Source organism: Thalassophryne amazonica, chromosome 18, assembly GCF_902500255.1.
Source record: "Thalassophryne amazonica chromosome 18, fThaAma1.1, whole genome shotgun sequence".
Classification (NCBI taxonomy): Eukaryota; Metazoa; Chordata; class Actinopteri; order Batrachoidiformes; family Batrachoididae; genus Thalassophryne; species Thalassophryne amazonica.
The window spans coordinates 4758955-4777647 of NC_047120.1; the positions used below are offsets into that span (position 1 = coordinate 4758955).

The 18693-nt window shown below is 41.4% G+C and overlaps 1 protein-coding gene across 1 annotated transcript; it reads right to left on the reverse strand.

Annotated features, from left to right (window-relative positions):
- Positions 1-8376: 8376 nt before the first annotated feature.
- LOC117531548 (muscarinic acetylcholine receptor M3-like) lies at positions 8377-18576 on the reverse strand. Its single transcript, XM_034194669.1, has 6 exons — positions 18528-18576; positions 18204-18353; positions 17860-18011; positions 13291-13586; positions 12406-13130; positions 8377-8912 (listed from the first exon to the last, which is right to left on the reverse strand). Exons 1-6 carry the CDS (start codon positions 18574-18576, stop codon positions 8377-8379), a joined length of 1908 nt encoding a protein of 635 aa, XP_034050560.1.
- Between the last annotated feature and the right edge of the window lie 117 nt (positions 18577-18693).

An 18693-nucleotide genomic window follows, 5' to 3' on the forward strand; every position in this document is an offset into this window, starting at 1 on the left:
TGTGGGAGGAAACCGGAGCATCCAGAGGAAACCCAAACACGGGGAGAACATGCAAACTCAGCACAGAAAGGCCACAGGTGGGAATTGATCCCATCACCTTCTTGCTGTGAGCCAACAGTGCTAACCACGAAGTCACCATGCTGCCTGTTAAAAGTGTTAGCGTACAACCTCAGTTTCAATGAAGTTGGGACGTTGTGTAAAATGCAAATAAAAACAGAATACAATGATCTGAAAATCCTCTTCAACCTATATTCAATTGAATACACCACAAAGACAAGATATTTAATGTTCAAATTGATAAACTTTTTGTTTTTGTGCAAATATTTGCTCATTTTGAAATGGATGCCTGCAACATGTTTCAAAAAAGCTGGGACAGTAGGATGTTTACCACTGTGTGACATCACCTTTCCTTCTAACAACACTCAAGTGTTTAGGAACTGAGGACACTAATTGTTGAAGCTTTGAAGGGTGAATTCTTTCCCGTTCTTGCTTGATGTACGATTTTAGTTGTTCAACATTCCGGGGTCTCCATTGTCGTATTTTGTACTTCATAATGCGCCACACATTTTCAATGGGAGACAGGTCTGGACTGCAGGCAGGCCAGTCTAGTACCCACACTCTTTTACTATGAATCCACGCTGTTGTAACACGTGCAGAATGTGTCTTGACATTGTCTTGCTGAAATAAGCAGGGACGTCCCTGAAAAAGTCGTTGCTTGGATGGCAGCATGTGTTGCTCCAAAACCTGGATGTACCTTTCAGCATTGATGGTGCCATCACAGATGTGTTAGTGCCCATGGGCACTAACACACCCCCATACCATCACAGATGCTGACTTTTAAACATTGCGCTGGTAACAGTCTGGATGGTCTTTTTCCTCTTTTGTCCAGAGGACACGACATCCATGATTTCCAAAAACAATTTGAAATGTCGACTCATCAGACCACAGCACACTTTTCACCTTGTGTCTGCCCATTTCAAATGAGCTTGGGCCCAGAGAAGGCGGCAGCGTTTCTGGATGTTGTTGATGTATGGCTTTCGCTTTGCATGGTAGAGACTAGTGAGGGAGATCACCAAGATAATCTCTCACAGACAGTTTCTCTGAATCCTCTGATTATATTATGGACTGTAGATGATGGAATTCCTAAATTCCCTGCAGTTGAACGTTGAGGAACATTGTTCTTAAACTGTTGGACTATTTTTTTCACACACTTGTTCACAAAGTGGTGATTCTCACCCCATCTTTGCTTGTGAATGGCTCCTTTTATACCCAGTCATGACACTCACCTGTTTCCAGTTAACCTAATCACCTGTGGAATGTTCCAAACACGTGTTCTTTGAGCATTCATCAACGTTCCCAGTCTTTTGTTGCCCCTGTCCCAGCTTTTTTGAAATGTGTTGCAGGCAGGCACATCGAGCGGAGGGCACCGCGAGAGTCTCAATTGGCTCAGCTGCTGTCACTCAATGTGACCACGCCCCTATTTATACAGAACTCTTACAGCGTCTTAAACTAAAAAAAATAAAATAAATTCACCCTTCTTACATTCATCATGAGGAGGAAAGTATGTACAGACACCAAAACCGTTGTTATTTTGTTTGTTTGTTCATCCCAGGCTGTAAACATGTTTATTTCTGCTTATTTAAACATCGACTTGAATGGGAATCTGTTTGCTTTTGTTGCCAGCCTCAAGTGGACAGTCAAGGAACTGCAACTTTGTCTTCATCCAGGTGGAGCTTCATCTGAGACCATCGAAATTTACTGCTTGAAAAATGATCAGTGAAGACCATGTAAATCTAAAGAAAGTGCACACAGAAATGACTGACAAAGTATTAAGCTGATTGAGGAACAAAAACAATCAGCAGGTAAGACGAATCAACAGACCAGGAACAGAAAATCCAGAACAAAATGCACAGCAGGAAATCAGAGAGACTAAAAGACAAACCAAGAACTTAAACGTGGGGGTTTGGTGAGAACAGATGGGAAATGAAGCCAAAACAGCAGCTGTTAAGGAAAACATCAGAGAACTGTACCAGGAAGCCTGGAAAATCACAAACAAGAGGTGTTGACAAGTTGCAGCCATTAAGAACAAGAGGGGTGAGACAGCAAATGACAAGAAAGACGGACTGAGGCACGAGTCAGGGAGGCTCCAACAAACCCGAATGAAGAGCAGGAAGTGCGCGTGGAGGCGGACAAAATTAACAAAATGATACAAACTGAGATGAGGGACGTACAGGTGAGACACTGAAGAGCAGGAAGTAGAGAGCGATGTGGCAGTAAAGTACTGACATGAACATAGCTGACAAACAAGACAGTTAAATGAGCTAAAAGAGGAGATCTGAAGTAGTTTAAACATGCACAGGAAAGCAATGGGGAGGGTTAAAATTCAGAGGATCCAAAACAGCACAGATAAGGACCTCAGAAAGGAACAGGCCGGTTCTTGAAAGAACAAGCGTCCAGTTGAACAAATGTTCAATGTTCATCTGCCACAACGTGATAGACCAGGTCAGTGAGTGGCAGCCAACATTAGAATTTTGTTTTATTTACTTTGAAAAAGCTTTGACTCAATACACTGTGAAGGACTATGGAGAATCATGGCCATCAGTAGCATCCCTGACAAGCTGCTCAGAATGGTGAAGATCATGTAGGAGGACTTTGAGCATTCAGTACTTGAAGAGACAAGATGGTTCAAGATGACCGCTGACGTAAAACAAGGTGGTGTATGTCGGGGTTCCTGTTCTTGCTCCGTGGGTGACTGGGTGATGCAAAGAACAACAGAAAGAAATGTCATAACGAGGTTTGATGATCTCAATCTTAAGGACATTTTTTCATACATCATAAGAAGAGCAAACTAAATGCAGGAAAATGCAAAGTGATGAGAATGAACACATGAAGAGAAGATGAAGTGAGGAAGTGGAAGATGCCAACGCCATTAATATCATATTGACCTCTGCTACATACTTGGACCATACTTGAGGGATATTGTAAGAAATGTTGGAGTGCTTCTGTGAAACTGACCCATTTATATTATAATAGCCAAGTGGCCTCTCTCTGTGTTTGTGTGCACATGTGCGTGCGAAAATGGAAAGTTGATAGGACAAATATTTTTTGAGAAATGAGCAATTTTGACTAACCAATAAACACTGGACATTGTACTGCAATGCACCATGGGAGTTTTGGGTTTTGGAGTTTTAAATGTTGTTATTGTGGTTCATATTAGTTTAACAGTGTTGTTCATGTCATTGATTTATTGTATGTGTGTGTTTTTTTTTGGTAGTTGGGGGTGTAGGGGCTCTGCATAGAAGTCTGGACCTTTGGCAGCCAGTCTGCTACCCATCCATCCCCTAATCCCTCACATGTGGCTCCAAGTGCCACACCCTGGTACACTACATCAGCAGGTGGACTAAACCATGTGAGGGGCCACCCTGGTGGTGGTGTAACCTGCGCTTGTGCGCCAGTGCAGGATTATAGCCTAGACACCCTGCAACCCCATAGTGAACCAGTCATCTTGGTCTTTCAGTTGACACTGGAGTTCTATCATGGGGCCAAGTTAGTAGACTGAGAGGTGTGCAACCTCCCTTCACTTAGAATAGAATAGAATAATTCTTTATTGTCCACCAATGTGGAAAATTGTCTTTGGCTCACAAACATAGTCATACAAACACACGAATAAAACAAAGATACATAAAATACATAGAAGTAAAGGAAGGCTTCATCACGGCGTTGCTTTGCGCCATGCGGCTCCACCGTGATGCGCGGAACTCCTCCGCACGTCTGTCTCAATGTGCCGAAAAAGTGCTGATGTCCACGTCTTTTCACAATTCCTGTGCTAGTCAGATGACATACCGGATCAAGACAGCGTCCAGTTTAGAAATGAATGGCACATTCCACTGTTACAGGAGTTTTTGTCATGGAAAGAGGAGCGGAATTCCGCGCGTCGCGGTGGAGCCACATGGTGCAAAGCAACGCCGTGATGAAGCCTCACAGGACATGTTGGGGCATGTCCAGCTCATGCTCAATTTCACGGATAGTCACACGACTGAAAAGCAACCAACGGCCGTCTGAAAGCCGCCTGAAAGCCGTCCTGTGAGACCAACACGGAGGTGGTTTTGTGCCACGTAATGAACGGCTCCGTGGCACGTCCCTCCGCTTTTCTTTCCATGAAAAAAACTCCTGTAACAGTGGAATGTACCGAAAAAGTGCTGATGTCCACGTCTTCTGCCTTTTTGTGAAAGTCAGACGAGGTCCCGGATCAACAAAGCCTTCACGTTGGAAATGATCTGGTTGTTTCAGCGGGGTCTGAGCATGTTGATCGGCGCTGGGAGCGCAGCGCGCACTCAGCAGCTGTGGGCGGTCTTTAAACCGGCTGGAGCACGAAGGTCACTGGTGGTAGAAGGAGGATTTTTAATGCTGAGCAGGAGGCAGCTGTTGTCAACATGGTTGTGGCAAATAATGCCATTAGGCTGAGAGAAATCAGGGCTACAGTAATTGCAGATCAGGGAGTATTTAGAAATATAAATACTGTGAGCGAGACCACCATAGACCACATCCTCAGGATGTGGCAATGAAACAGCTCTACAGAGTTCCTTTTCAAAGGAACTTTGATGCTGTGAAGGAGGCCAGATGCCAATATGTGGAGGTAAGGAAACATTACTATACTGTTCCTGTCTGCCCTGTCATATCCTGCAGTTCCTGTAGAGGCAACTAGAGTCACTTTTACATAATTGTAATTTTGACTTTTTTTTCATTAGAGAATAATGGAGCTTGAAGCCGAGGAGGCACATCACGTCTTCATTTATGTCGATGAGGCCGGCTTCAATCTGTGTAAAGTCAGGAGACGAGGAAGGAACCTCATTGGGCATAGGGCCACTATTGCAGGTCCAGGGCAGAGGGGCACCAACATAACTATGTGTGCTGCCATCTCCAGTGATGGCGTCCTGTGCCATATCTCCACCATTGGGCCCTACAACATCAAGTGCCTCATAACATTCCTGAATGATCTTCATGACATGCTGATCCCACCTCAGGAGAGAGGGTTGTTGAGGTCTGGCTTGCCACTGTTCGTTTTCATATGGGACAATGTGGCAATCCACCACTCTCGTAAGTGAGTGGTTTGCAGTCCAGAAACAACAGGAACAACAACAACAAAAAAAGCCGGTCTGTGCGTGCGTCAATATGTACGTGTTCGGAGTCCAAAGCGCAGATGGTTTTCATCCTCCACAGTCTTCCTCTTCCTCAGCGGAGGCACAGCCAGTCATCTTTTATTTGATTTGTTTTTTAAACTTGTTTTATGTTAAACATGACACTTGATGCTGTTGACTGGAAAGTGCTGCGCTCTTGCTGAAGAGGACTGTATATCTGCCCGCGGTATATCTGCCCACTGTACAGCTGCGCTTCAGCGTACTTTCACCACATGCATTGCTCAATCAAATTTCCTTTTACACTCAACAAAAATATAAACGCAACACTTTTGGTTTTGCTCCCATTTTGTATGAGATGAACTCAAAGATCTAAAACTTTTTCCACATACACAATATCACCATTTCCCTCAAATATTGTTCACAAACCAGTCTAAATCTGTGATAGTGAGCACTTCTCCTTTGCTGAGATAATCCATCCCACCTCACAGGTGTGCCATATCAAGATGCTGATTAGACACCATGATTAGTGCACAGGTGTGCCTTAGACTGCCCACAATAAAAGGCCACTCTGAAAGGTGCAGTTTTATCACACAGCACAATGCCACAGATGTCGCAAGATTTGAGGGAGTGTGCAGTTGGCATGCTGACAGCAGGAATGTCAACCAGAGCTGTTGCTCGTGTATTGAATGTTCATTTCTCTACCATAAGCCGTCTCCAAAGGCGTTTCAGAGAATTTGGCAGTACATCCAACCAGCCTCACAACCGCAGACCACGTGTAACCACACCAGCCCAGGACCTCCACATCCAGCATGTTCACCTCCAAGATCTTCTGAGACCAGCCACTCGGACAGCTGCTGAAACAATCGATTTGCATAACCAAAGAATTTCTGCACAAACTGTCAGAAACCGTCTCAGGGAAGCTCATCTGCATGCTCGTCGTCCTCATCGGGGTCTCGACCTGACTCCAGTTCGTCGTCGTAACCAACTTGAGTGGGCAAATGCTCACATTTGCTGGCATTTGGCACGTTGGAGAGGTGTTCTCTTCACGGATGAATCCCGGTTCACACTGTTCAGGGCAGATGGCAGACGGCATGTGTGGCGTCGTGTGGGTGAGCGGTTTTCTGATGTCAATGTTGTGGATTGAGTGGCCCATGGTGGCGGTGAGGTTATGGTATGGGCAGGTGTCTGTTATGGACGAAGAACACAGGTGCATTTTATTGATGGCATTTTGAATGCACAGAGATACTGTGACGAGATCCTGAGGCCCATTGTTGTGCCATACATCCAAGAACATCACCTCATGTTGCAGCAGGATAATGCACGGCCCCATGTTGCAAGGATCTGTACACAATTCTTGGAAGCTGAAAATGTCCCAGTTCTTGCATGGCCGGCATACTCACCGGACATGTCACCCATTGAGCATGTTTGGGATGCTCTGGACCGGCGTATACGACAGCGTGTACCAGTTCCTGCCAATATCCAGCAACTTCGCACAGCCATTGAAGAGGAGTGGACCAACATTCCACAGGCCACAATTGACAACCTGATCAACTCTATGCGAAGGAGATGTGTTGCACTGCATGAGGCAAATGGTGGTCACACCAGATACTGACTGGTATCCCCCCCCAATAAAACAAAACTGCACCTTTCAGAGTGGCCTTTTATTGTGGGCAGTCTAAGGCACACCTGTGCACTAATCATGGTGTCTAATCAGCATCTTGATATGGCACACCTGTGAGGTGGGATGGATTATCTCAGCAAAGGAGAAGTGCTCACTATCACAGATTTAGACTGGTTTGTGAACAATATTTGAGGGAAATGGTGATATTGTGTATGTGGAAAAAGTTTTAGATCTTTGAGTTTATCTCATACAAAATGGGAGCAAAACCAAAAGTGTTGTATATTAAAGTAACGAGTAATGAAGATGTTTAAGGGAATGTATCAGAGTACAAGTACACATTTTATTGAAGAAATGTAGTGGAGTAAAAGTGAAAGTTGCCAGAAATGTAAATAACGAAGTAAAGTACAGATACGTCAAAATTCTGCTTTGTTACATTACAACACTGGTGTTACTGATTTATTGTGTTTTTGTAGTTCAATTGGTTTAGTCAGTTTAGTTAAGTGTTGTGTTAGTACTATGAGTGAAATGTGTAGTGCTTTTCATGTCTTTTGCCATTGTCTCTGTTTGTAAAATTAAAAGCACTTGCTTACAGCAGAATGCAGAAAAGAAAAACAGCTGTGCGTGCGCGCAATTTTGATCATGCACAAACAGGGGAGAGCTGACATTTGCCATTTGGTATGCTTATGTATTTTGGACCAAGGGTGAACAGTGCCAAAACTGAACATTGATAGGAGTAATCTTTTTAGAGACGCTACATATATTAGCTAACAACACTGAACAATGGACATTAATATTTGCATTCAGGACTCACATGCCAATCCAGCAGACGGCGGTGTAATTTTTTTAGTAATTTCTATGTAAGTACATAATATAATTGTAAACACATTAACAATACATGGATGACGCAAGAAAGTGAAAAGACTTATTTCCATTGTGTTCCATTTAAAAATCAAATGCCAAAATAGGAGTAAAAGTAAAATAATAATTATAATAATAATAATACTGATAGGAATAATAATGATGATGATAATAATAATACTAGTTTGTATATGATAACAAGAACCAAAACAATTTATAAATACATTAAGACAGTAAATTAACAATAAAAAATAAAAAAAATCACATAATTAACAGGAAATAAAAGGGCTGAGATCTTCTTCAAAAGACTGTTGAGGTCTAATGTCTAAGGTTCTAAAACATTCTGGACTCACACGCCATTCCAACTCATTATAGAAACTTGTGCATAATTTATTACCGCCCTTGAAAAATGTCAACTACCTATTTTATAAACACTACCCAATCTAGGGCCTCTGGATCCCCACAGGCAACACGCTCATAGTCTGTTTAACTGGTTAGGACGACCACTTTTACCCTCTGAAGAACTGCTGCCCGATAACCTGTCTTACAGTCTACCCAACCTCAGCCTGGACTCCTTCCTGAGGATTGGAATCCTGCTTTCTCAGGTCTGAAGATCAAGCCTGTCCCTGGTTCTTGATTAAAACCACTGAATGTTGTTGTTCACTGTGAGGGGGTTGACTGACTGGTCCGTGACACACGGTCACTTCTGTGTTGTAGATATGAATCAGAAAATGAACAGTTAAAGATGTGACCCATAAATTAGGACTTTTGTGTGAACTGTATGTTTCTTTTGCAGAAAGCCACCGCCTTTCTTTGCTGAAACTGAGGCTTGTTTTTCCTCTTATTCCACTGACACATCAAAATATCCCTGAAAGTTGTTCTGAAGGTCTTATTGCACAAAGCATAGCACATGGGGTTGACTGTACTGTTGACGTAACACAGCCAGTAGCCCAGCGCCCAGAGCATTTCAGGGATACACTCCTGACAGAAAGTGTTGACCAGCACCATGATGTTGTACGGCAGCCACGTCATAATGAAGGCCAGCAGGATTGCACTGAGCGTCCGAGCTGCCTTCTTCTCACTGGCTTTTTTCTCGTTCTTGCGTTTGTGGATCTCTGTCTTGGCCTTCGATGCCAAGTGTTTGGCCATCACTGCTTCTTTGATGGTGATGGCTGCAGGTGATTGGTCAGCTGTCAAAGATATCACAGATTTTGATTGTGACCCTTCTTCACGTCTGGAAAATGAAGATAGCTGTTCATCGGTGCGTTTCTTCCCCTTTGTGAATTTTTTGACACCTAGACAGAGAGAGATACATCGATATGTAAGACATATCAAACTCCTTGTTGTGTCTTAAAGGTTCATATCTTACATTAAGAACACTGAACAGGAAAAATAGAAGACATTATAATGCGCACACACTACACATGATGACAGTTTTTGCAACTGAAATAAGTTATTACCCGTGATTATTTTATTCAACGTTGCTTCTCATAATAATTACAACTTTTGTTTATTCTGATTTTTTTTTTTTTTTTTTTTTTTAGTAGCGATGTTTTTAGGGCCCCTTCACACATAGTGCGAATACGTACAACTCAGGGCGACTAACAGCGGTAGAGCTCCTATGAGCGAACCACGAAACATCACATTACATTTGTTTATTTGATCTTTGTTATTGTTAGTTTGGCCTAAACTTTGGGCCACCCCCCCCCTCCAAGTCTGGTCTGCTTGTGGTTTCTTCCTCAAAATAAAATTAAAAAGCAGCAGTGGGAGTCCTTGCTCTGGGGGTTGGTAAGGTTGTGATTTAGTGCAATATATCCTTCAAATCAAATCAAATCAATTTTATTTATATAGCGCCAAATCACAACAAACAGTTGCCCCAAGGCGCTTTATATTGTAAGGCAAGGCCATACAATAATTACAGAAAAACCCCAACGGTCAAAACGACCCCCTGTGAGCAAGCACTTGGCGACAGTGGGAAGGAAAATTCCCTTTTAACAGGAAGAAACCTCCAGCAGAACCAGGCTCAGGGAGGGGCAGTCTTCTGCTGGGACTGGTTGGGGCTGAGGGAGAGAACCAGGAAAAAGACATGCTGTGGAAGAGAGCAGAGATCAATCACTAATGATTAAATGCAGAGTGGTGCATACAGAGCAAAAAGAGAAAGAAACACTCAGTGCATCATGGGAACCCCCCAGCAGTCTAAGTCTATAGCAGCATAACTAAGGGATGGTTCAGGGTCACCTGATCCAGCCCTAACTATAAGCTTTAGCAAAAAGGAAAGTTTTAAGCCTAATCTTAAAAGTAGAGAGGGTGTCTGTCTCCCTGATCCGAATTGGGAGCTGGTTCCAAAGGAGAGGAGCCTGAAAGCTGAAGGCTCTGCCTCCCATTCTACTCCTAAAACCCTAGGAACTACAAGTAAGCCTGCAGTCTGAGAGTGAAGCGCTCTATTGGGGTGATATGGTACTATGAGGTCCCTAAGATAAGATGGGACCTGATTATTCAAAACCTTATAAGTAAGAAGAAAAATTTTAAATTCTATTCTAGAATTAAGAGGAAGCCAATGAAGAGAGGCCAATATGGGTGAGATATGTTCTCTCCTTCTAGTCCCCGTTAGTACTCTAGCTGCAGCATTTTGAATTAACTGAAGGCTTTTCAGGGAGCTTTTAGAACAACCTGATAATAATGAATTACAATAGTCCAGCCTAGAGGAAATAAATGCATGAATTAGTTTTTCAGCATCACTCTGAGACAAGACCTTTCTAATTTTAGAGATATTGCGCAAATGCAAAAAAGCAGTCCTACATATTTGTTTAATATGCGCATTGAATGACATATCCTGATCAAAAATGACTCCAAGATTTCTCACAGTATTACTAGAGGTCAGGGTAATGCCATCCAGAGTAAGGATCTGGTTAGACACCATGTTTCTAAGATTTGTGGGGCCAAGTATAATAACTTCAGTAACTTCAATCCTTAATCCTACTCCGTTAACATTACTAGAAAAAGTCAAATAATTACCTTGGGGACAAGGACCGATTCCTCAACAACTATTTTTAATGACAGTTTACTTCAATTCAATCATCACTCACAGCTTCACAGTGAAGTGGGGCAGAGGAGGATTTTCATACAACATAACAGGTCAGATCTAGACTTACATCTCTCATGGACCTTCTGGCAAAGTGTAGCTGAACCTTCAGCTCTTTTTAAGAAAATCCTTCTCCATACCATTTCAGGATGAAGCTGGATGTATGATGTATGATTGGGATGTATGATTAACTGATCCAGTCCAAAGCCAACAGTACCTGGATTCACACATTGGAACTTATTCAGAGAGATTTTGATTTCCTTTGGACTGGCTGAACTTTGATGATTCTGCTGATGGTTGGGTAAATCTGTGCCTCACTGTCTTTCCACACATATTGAAAGAAGAAAAAGACACTTACAAATTGAACCCTACAACCTCATGGTGTTGGTTTACACAGCCATAACTGAGATAAAATTCCCCAGGGTGAATTTTGGTTTATTTGTGAGTTGGGGCCATTATTGTTTTTGTTGTTGATGTTTTTTTTTTTTTTTTTTTATTGCTTTGTGTGAAAAGTTAATGTGTGAACGTTCTAACACAAACAGGTATCTTACTTAAGTTTACTGTGTGGTCTTATTTCATCCATTCTGCTCCAGTAGCCGAACCTAGTTTCTAAACTGAAATTGTTGCTTTCAAAAAATTCCTTCCTCTATCCATGGAAGTTTTTTGGAACTGCCACCTCCTGACATACAGTACCATACTGTATTTATTAATGAGAATATGTTTCACTGTGAGGTTAAAAGATGTAATTTTTAGAAATTTTACTATAAAGAGCCTGAGTGAAGAAAGGAACCGAACAAAACCGAAACTAATGAAAGAAAAATGAAGCAAACATCAACCTCAGCACTTTAAATGAAATCAAAATGAAACATTCATAACATGACCGAAAGTGTGTATAAAACTGAGCGCAGCCAACCTTGTCCTCATGTCCACAGCACTTGCAGCTATGAGATTTTGTTTGTTTTGACAAGTTTTGTTTGTCTTCACATTCTGAGTTCTCACAGCATGTCTGTACCTTTGTTGTACACTTTATTTGTGATAGTACTTGTCCTGACGAGTACCTCTGATGAGTCCATGGCATCAGCCATGGGGAACTGTCCGTGTCAGATGAAGGCTACTCCCAAAGACACGCACGCACACACAGGTGTGTTGTAGTTAAATAAAACTTTCTTAATGCTATTGTTTTTGTATGAAAAAAATGTTGCTTTTTCTTCCCAAAAATGAACAATTCATAAGTGATACAAGGATATTTTGGTCAGTTTGATGAAGCTTTAATTATTGATTTGTTCAGATATTGCTGCGTTCGTCAACCTTCTTTCTATGCGTTGGACTTGGGAGGTTGAACGAAGTTGGACAAAAGTCAAATGAAACACTAATGTTACGAAAATTAAGCAAACGATAAGAAACCATCAAGAACAAAAGCAAAATTAAATATGGATGAATTGAGGTTGTCAGCGGTGTTTGTTCAAATTTTTCAACAGTTTAAAAATTCTGCCGAAGCGCTAGCTGCAGGAAACAAAGCTGAATGAAGGTTAAAGAACCACTCCAAAAGTCAACGAAAGCCCAGATTTCTTGTTTCGTGTGAACTTCATTGTCCCTCGTTAGTGCCGTGTGACTGGGGCTTTAGACTGTCGATGGATAGATTCATAGACAGAGAGATAGATAACTTTCCAATCAAGACAGCACAGTAAGGGTATGATCCAACCAACCTGCTGAAAGATTTGGTGTATCTGCCACATGAGCTTCCTCATCGAAACCTGACTGCTCCTCGAACACACCACCTTCATTGTTCCAGACGTCACAGCTGCTGTTCTCCACCTCATTCAGCATGCTCATGCTGGTGGTAGATCTCTTTGATGACTGATCTGACAGGACGAATGAAAACTGGAGGCAGAGTGAACTGCACCTGCCTTTGGGCTCCACTCCTTCAGGTAAGTTGTCCTCTGATTTCTTCTCTGAAGCCCTCTGGGTGAGTTTTGTCCTGCAGTGAGTTGGGGAAGTGGCCATCTGGTGCAGCACAGCTGATGTGCCCCTCTGGCTTTCACTGGTGTCCTCTCTGCCCATTTTTTTAGAGCCACTTTGTTGCTTCTGAGCAGGGATGGGGTTGTTTCCTGACCCAGAACCCTTGAGACCTTGCACATCTTTAGCACGTTTCTCAGTCTCTTGGTAGATCTTCCAAAACAGGATGGTCATAATAGTCACTGGCAAATAGAATGCAGCAATAGCAGTGCAGAATGTAATAATGGGCTCCGACAGAAACTGGATGTAGCACTCGTTGGGCTGGACTGTCCGCTCACCCACAATGTACTGCCAGAACAGGATAGCTGGGGCCCACAGGATGAAGGAGATGGTCCAGGCTAATCCAATCATAGTCATTGCACGCTTGGTTGTACGTTTGACACGGTAGGTCAAAGGTCTAGTCACAGAAAAATATCTACGACAATTTGACAATAAGAGAATGGAACAGTGTCAGATCTACATGGACAATCCATACATGCACAATTTACCCACAGAATGAAACATGCATGTGTTCTTTGATTTATTAAGCAAAGATGAACTCAGTTAAAGGAGGGGGAACCCATCCACAGGAGTACCTGTCAAAGCTGATGACCAGTAGGTTCATGACGGATGCGTTACTGGCCACATAGTCGATCGCGAGCCACAAATCACAGACAACTGGACCCAAAGCCCAGTGGTTCATGATGATGTAGGTGGTGTACAGGTTCATGGACAGTGTTCCAATGGTCAGATCAGCAAATGCTAAACTCAGCAGGTAGTAGTTGTTCACGGTCTTCAACGCCTTATTGATCTTGAAGGACATCAACACGAGGATGTTGCCAACAATCGTGACAAGAGACAGTGATCCAGTGAGGAAGACAATGATGATAACCTATTAAAGGAAGAGCGATAATCAGAAATGAATAGAAACTAAAATAAAATGTGAAAAACAGCATTTCATTTTAATTCAGTTGTTACTCTGCCCCATATTCCGAGCCATAATGTGATTTGGGATTTTGAACTCTCTGGAGAATATAGCTTTAATAGTGACATTGGAGGCCATTTAGTGCCACTTTGCAGAGTCTTTCACATGTTTGACAGGTTGAAATGATCCAACATTAATGTGGCTTCAATTCTGCTATATGTATCAGGGCTGAAATTAAAAAATGGTCCATGATCAATCATTGAACCCAGTGAATCAAAACTTCACACATTCTCAAGAAATGTTGGTTTCTCAGAATGCAAAAGATGGAGAACCACATACTACTTTTTTCTGGGTCAGGCTCAAACATCTCAACTGCCCCTCATAGTTGTGTATTTCCTGCTTGTTTCTTGAACAATAAATGTCTCCATGTGTAACAGGGGGCCGGTCTATAGTTCTACGCTGTTTTGCGTTGAGCACAAAGTTTATTTTGGCGAGACTCCTTTTGGGCAGTGGTGGGCACATTTCTGATAACCAATAATTATCAAAGATAAAGTTTTCATTATCAGATTATCTTTTCAGATAACTTTGAAATCCATTATCAGACTAATTATCTTCCGATAATTTTCAGACTGTTAACGTGGTAAACAGATGTGTAGTTGTACCTTTTGTAAACAGAGGAGAGCTGCTTCTAGAAGAAACCACTCTATCCTCTGCAGGCAAAGAAGAACTGGTCACCAAAAAAAGAACACCATACTGATATGTGGCCAATATCACCCAAGTCATCCAGAGGCATACATTTTTAACTTATGGTTCAAATTTTAACCAAACTTATTTCGGACAAGTTATTTAAATTAAGTCACTTCTTAAGTTTTATAAAGTGAAAATATCAGATATATGTATTAGTTTTAAAGTAATGTGCTAATTTTTAAGGTTTTAGTGTGGGCATGCTGTGTCCAGGTGCATTATGGGTGATAGGGTAATCTCAGTACGTTCACGACAGGAGAATGCATTTGAGACACTCTGATCAGGACAACAGCATTAAACTCTAGTGCCTAAAACTCTCATGAATATATTCTCTGGGTTTATAGACGTTGTTATTGTGTTTGCTTTTATTAAATTCCACACATCTTAAACGTTACGTAGCAAGTAGCAACACAGATTACGATTTATGTTCTCACACACATTGTACATTCAAAAACCACACATCTGACTCTTATTTCCAGAAGCAAAACGTAAACAGAAGCTTTTTTTTTCAAACTTAATTTACAAAAACTCTCGATGGGAGACATCAAAGTAAAAAAAAAAACATTTACAAGACAGGTCTGCGGTGTTTGCAAAGGCACAGTGCGAGAGTTTTGATGCTTGTAGCGCTTCAGCTGTGTGATACCCTCACGACTACCGACCAGAATATCAAACAGATTTGATTTTCATCTGACTATACGATCGGTGATCAGGAGGTGGTCGTGAGATGTTAAACGCAGCTCATTACTCCATGTATACTAAACGATACAGGACGCACGATTAAGCTGAAACTGTGCGATCCAAAAAATTCTCACACGAATGAAAAATCAGCTGAAAAAGGGCCAACCAGTTATATCAGACAGTTATTTAATTACAACTTGGCTTTTTTTTTTTTTTTTTTGAAAATTCCTTTTTTTACAAATTAAAAATGGCATATTTTACAAAAGCACATTTATCTGTAAACACCAACACATGACACACCTCACATTAACGTGTTGGTTTACATAGAATGAATCAACCAATCAGTGTAGCGGAGGCACATTTTACCCAGAATGCCATCTGTCTGTGTTTGTTACAAAACTTCAGAATTAGTGCATTTTTCAACATTAAAAGATATATGTTATATCTTAACTTTGCACAAATGACAGAATTTACATTAATGGAGTTATTCTATCAGTATTTATCTTATTTATACACCAAACCATAACTCAGCACTGCTTTATTTTCCAAGACCTCGGCCTGACGGGAGCGCTGTGTTTGAGTAGAGAGTTGAGCTTTCTGGCTCCTCCCCCAGTTGAGGCTGTGCTGAAAGCCATGTAGTAAACTGGAGCTTCCAGCAGAGGGCAGGATGTGCTGATTCATTGTTTGGGTCTGTTGTCGCTTTTGATGCTTCCAAAAGTGAACGCAATGTTAAAACTTTATCGAAGATAACTTTTCAGTTATCTGGTTATCTGTTATCGAAGTTAATTTTTTGGTTATCTGTGCCCACCACTGCATTTGGGAGTGTGTTTATTTGTGTGTCATACTGTATCACACAAATAAACACACACATATCTCAGGGCATGCGTGGGATGATGCAGAGGTGGAACACATAGCTGTCTGTGTGCATTCCACCAGAAAGAACGTAGTATGATTACTCACCAGATTTTTTTTCTTTTAAATTGCCAGTTCAAGAATCCGGAGTTCATGTGGAAGGAAGCACAATGTACACACCTGCAAGTGGCTGGTTGAATTTCATTTTGTGCATATGGCAAATTAACATGCACAAACTGCCTATAATCAACTGTGTAGTAAATCACCCACAAAACTCTCCACCCCAGTGTGAAAAGTTTGGATTAGTGTGTAGATTCTTTGGCGATGTCTTATTCAGTTTAATACACCCATCATTTCCAAACTTCAGTCTTACCTCTAAATCAGGGGTTTTCAAAGTGTAGGAGAGTGAGGTTCCCCCACGACACACATCCATCCAATTTCAACATTGCCGTGTGTTTCTTTTTATTCCTTTACACATCTTAAACACATTTTAAAAGTATTTGTGTATTTTTTAAGGAACTGTCTATGCATTTACACATTTTACAGACTTTGTAAACATTTTAAACATCAACTTCATATTCTTCTATTTTTACCTTTTGTTATGTTTTAAACATTGTTTCTTAAAACATCTCTGTGTGTTTTAAAATGTCTTTGGAAATAACTAACACATTTTAACAGAAATAATATTAATTCAACTTTACAGGGCTGGGTATTGATAAGATTTTATCAATATTGATGCCATTATCCCATTCCTTATCGATTCCCTTATCAATACCTCTTGTGAATTTTCTGTGTACTAAAAGTAGGCTTTACAGGTTTTCTATGTCAATAACATTTAATTGAGTCTTAAAGTAAATAAATATGAAAATGGTCACTGGATCCTTAAACTCTGGGCATAAATAGAAATAAACAAAATCTGTAGTTTTTCTCAAAAGCATTTCCGTTCAGATATTAATGGCATAAATGTCACTCCATACCTCTGAGCTGAACACAGCCAGGTGAGCTGCACGTCAGCATCAATGTAATTCATAAAGAACACAGGACGTCTCATTTTGGGAGGAATAAATGTTTTAGTCTGTTGTAGTTTGCTGTATGTGTTACAACGTTTGGAAAGAGGTGCCATTTCATTTCATGCTGTAATTCGCTTTGAAGTTATTAATTCCAGCTGGACTCTAACTTGACTCTTCAGAGAGCGGCGCAGCATTTGGAGCTGTGCCAACGGAATGGAGGACGATTCTTGTTTCTTTTCTGCAACAAGACAAGACAAAAGTGACTCACAATTGACATTTTTAAATGGCTTTGAGAGGGTTTAAGAAGTGGACTTGCTGCTTCTGAAAAGCAGTGAAGCAGAGAACCAACGAACTGCTTCGTTGCTTCAAGCTTCAAGAACAGCAGCTGCAGAAGCGGTTGATTACAGACCCGCTGCAGGGTCTGCAACCAATGTAAAGAAACAATCATTTTCTGGACCAACACCTTCAAAAACAACGGCCGCTCTGAAGGACCGAATTAGGGAATCCTTCAGCGAAAAGGCTATTGATTGAATCATTTGTTAATGATTCTCAAAAAGGTTCTCAACACCCATCCCTTGTGCCCCCCCCAAAGAACTCTGGCCACAGTTTGAAAACCACTGCTCTAAAGTATTAAATTGCAGATTAATTTAGTGGAACCTCAATAATTTTGTGACTATATAGGTGTGATTTTTCTGGAGCTTTAGAGTAGTCCAGTGAAGAGGTCCATGGTCAGGATTCCTCGGCACTAAAGCTTCTTCATTCACTCGCTGGGTCCATTTTGAGTGGATTTCATCTCATGCATGAAGACATCGGTGGAAAAGCGCGACAGGGATTCATTCAATATTAGGAATGAGTAAATGTTTGAACATTATAAAACAAAAAGCACTGCTCAGAAGTGTCTTTTGATTGGTTGTTAATGCCACGTGTACAAGCAGCAGAAGCACAATCAGTGTTACCTGCCAAACTGCGTGTCCTCCAAAGGGGTCAAACTCCTCTATGGGAGGGATCGATGTCTTGTTTACCGGGGAATCAGTGACATTTGACAGATAGGTACTCTTATATTGCTGAAACCCATCATGGATTGTGGACTGATGCTGGTATAAGTCACCTGAAAATACAGACATTAACAGAATAATACACTGTGTAAGAAAGTACATTTAGGATTTTTTTTCTTTCATAAAACAGAAAAGTGTTTCAAGGAGTCAAGTTTGAGATTTTTACTAGAAAGAAACAAATGGCTGATGGCTGGGTCGAGTAAGTCACTGGAAGCTTGGATCTTCACAAGCCCAGATACTCTGACTCCTCACTTTGACAATGAGGACAACCACTAATTCCACAAAGATCACATCATCTTCTGTACACTCAAGGTCAGTGAAACTGTCCTCACTGACAAAGGCTCCCAAGGTGCTGGATTCCACAACCGTACCCCAACACCCAGCCTGTGCATGCACTGAACAGAACACCAGAATTCACTGGAGACTCTGAAAAAAGAAGAAGTAGCAATGGATGAAATTAATGGATGAGAGAAACAAACACAACATGTCTTTATATGAGGGTTGAATGAAAAGTACTGCCTCAGTTTCTTTTTTTCATCAACAGTTGGCAGCACTTGTATCCTAGATACCCGCTTGGGCGTAGATGAGCCGATTAAACTTTAGATTTGTGTTGTGCATATATTTACAGTATTGCAGGAGTGGTGGCCAAGTGGTTCATGCACTTGGTTTCAGTGCGGAAGGTTCCCAGGTCAAACCGCACGCCTGCCATATTTTTCCAAGTAAAGTGTAATTGTA

Excerpts from the sequence above, each read along its gene's own strand:
- LOC117531548 (XM_034194669.1), bottom strand. The coding sequence starts at position 18,576 with ATGCACAACACAAATCTAAAGTTTAATCGGCTCATCTACGCCCAAGCG. Across the intron at positions 18,354-18,527 it reads GCTCATCTACGCCCAAGCGG|TGCATGCACAGGCTGGGTGT; the intron begins GTATCTAGGATA and ends TGTTCTGTTCAG. Across the intron at positions 8,913-12,405 it reads TACACCAAATCTTTCAGCAG|GTGTCAAAAAATTCACAAAG; the intron begins GTTGGTTGGATC and ends CTCTCTGTCTAG.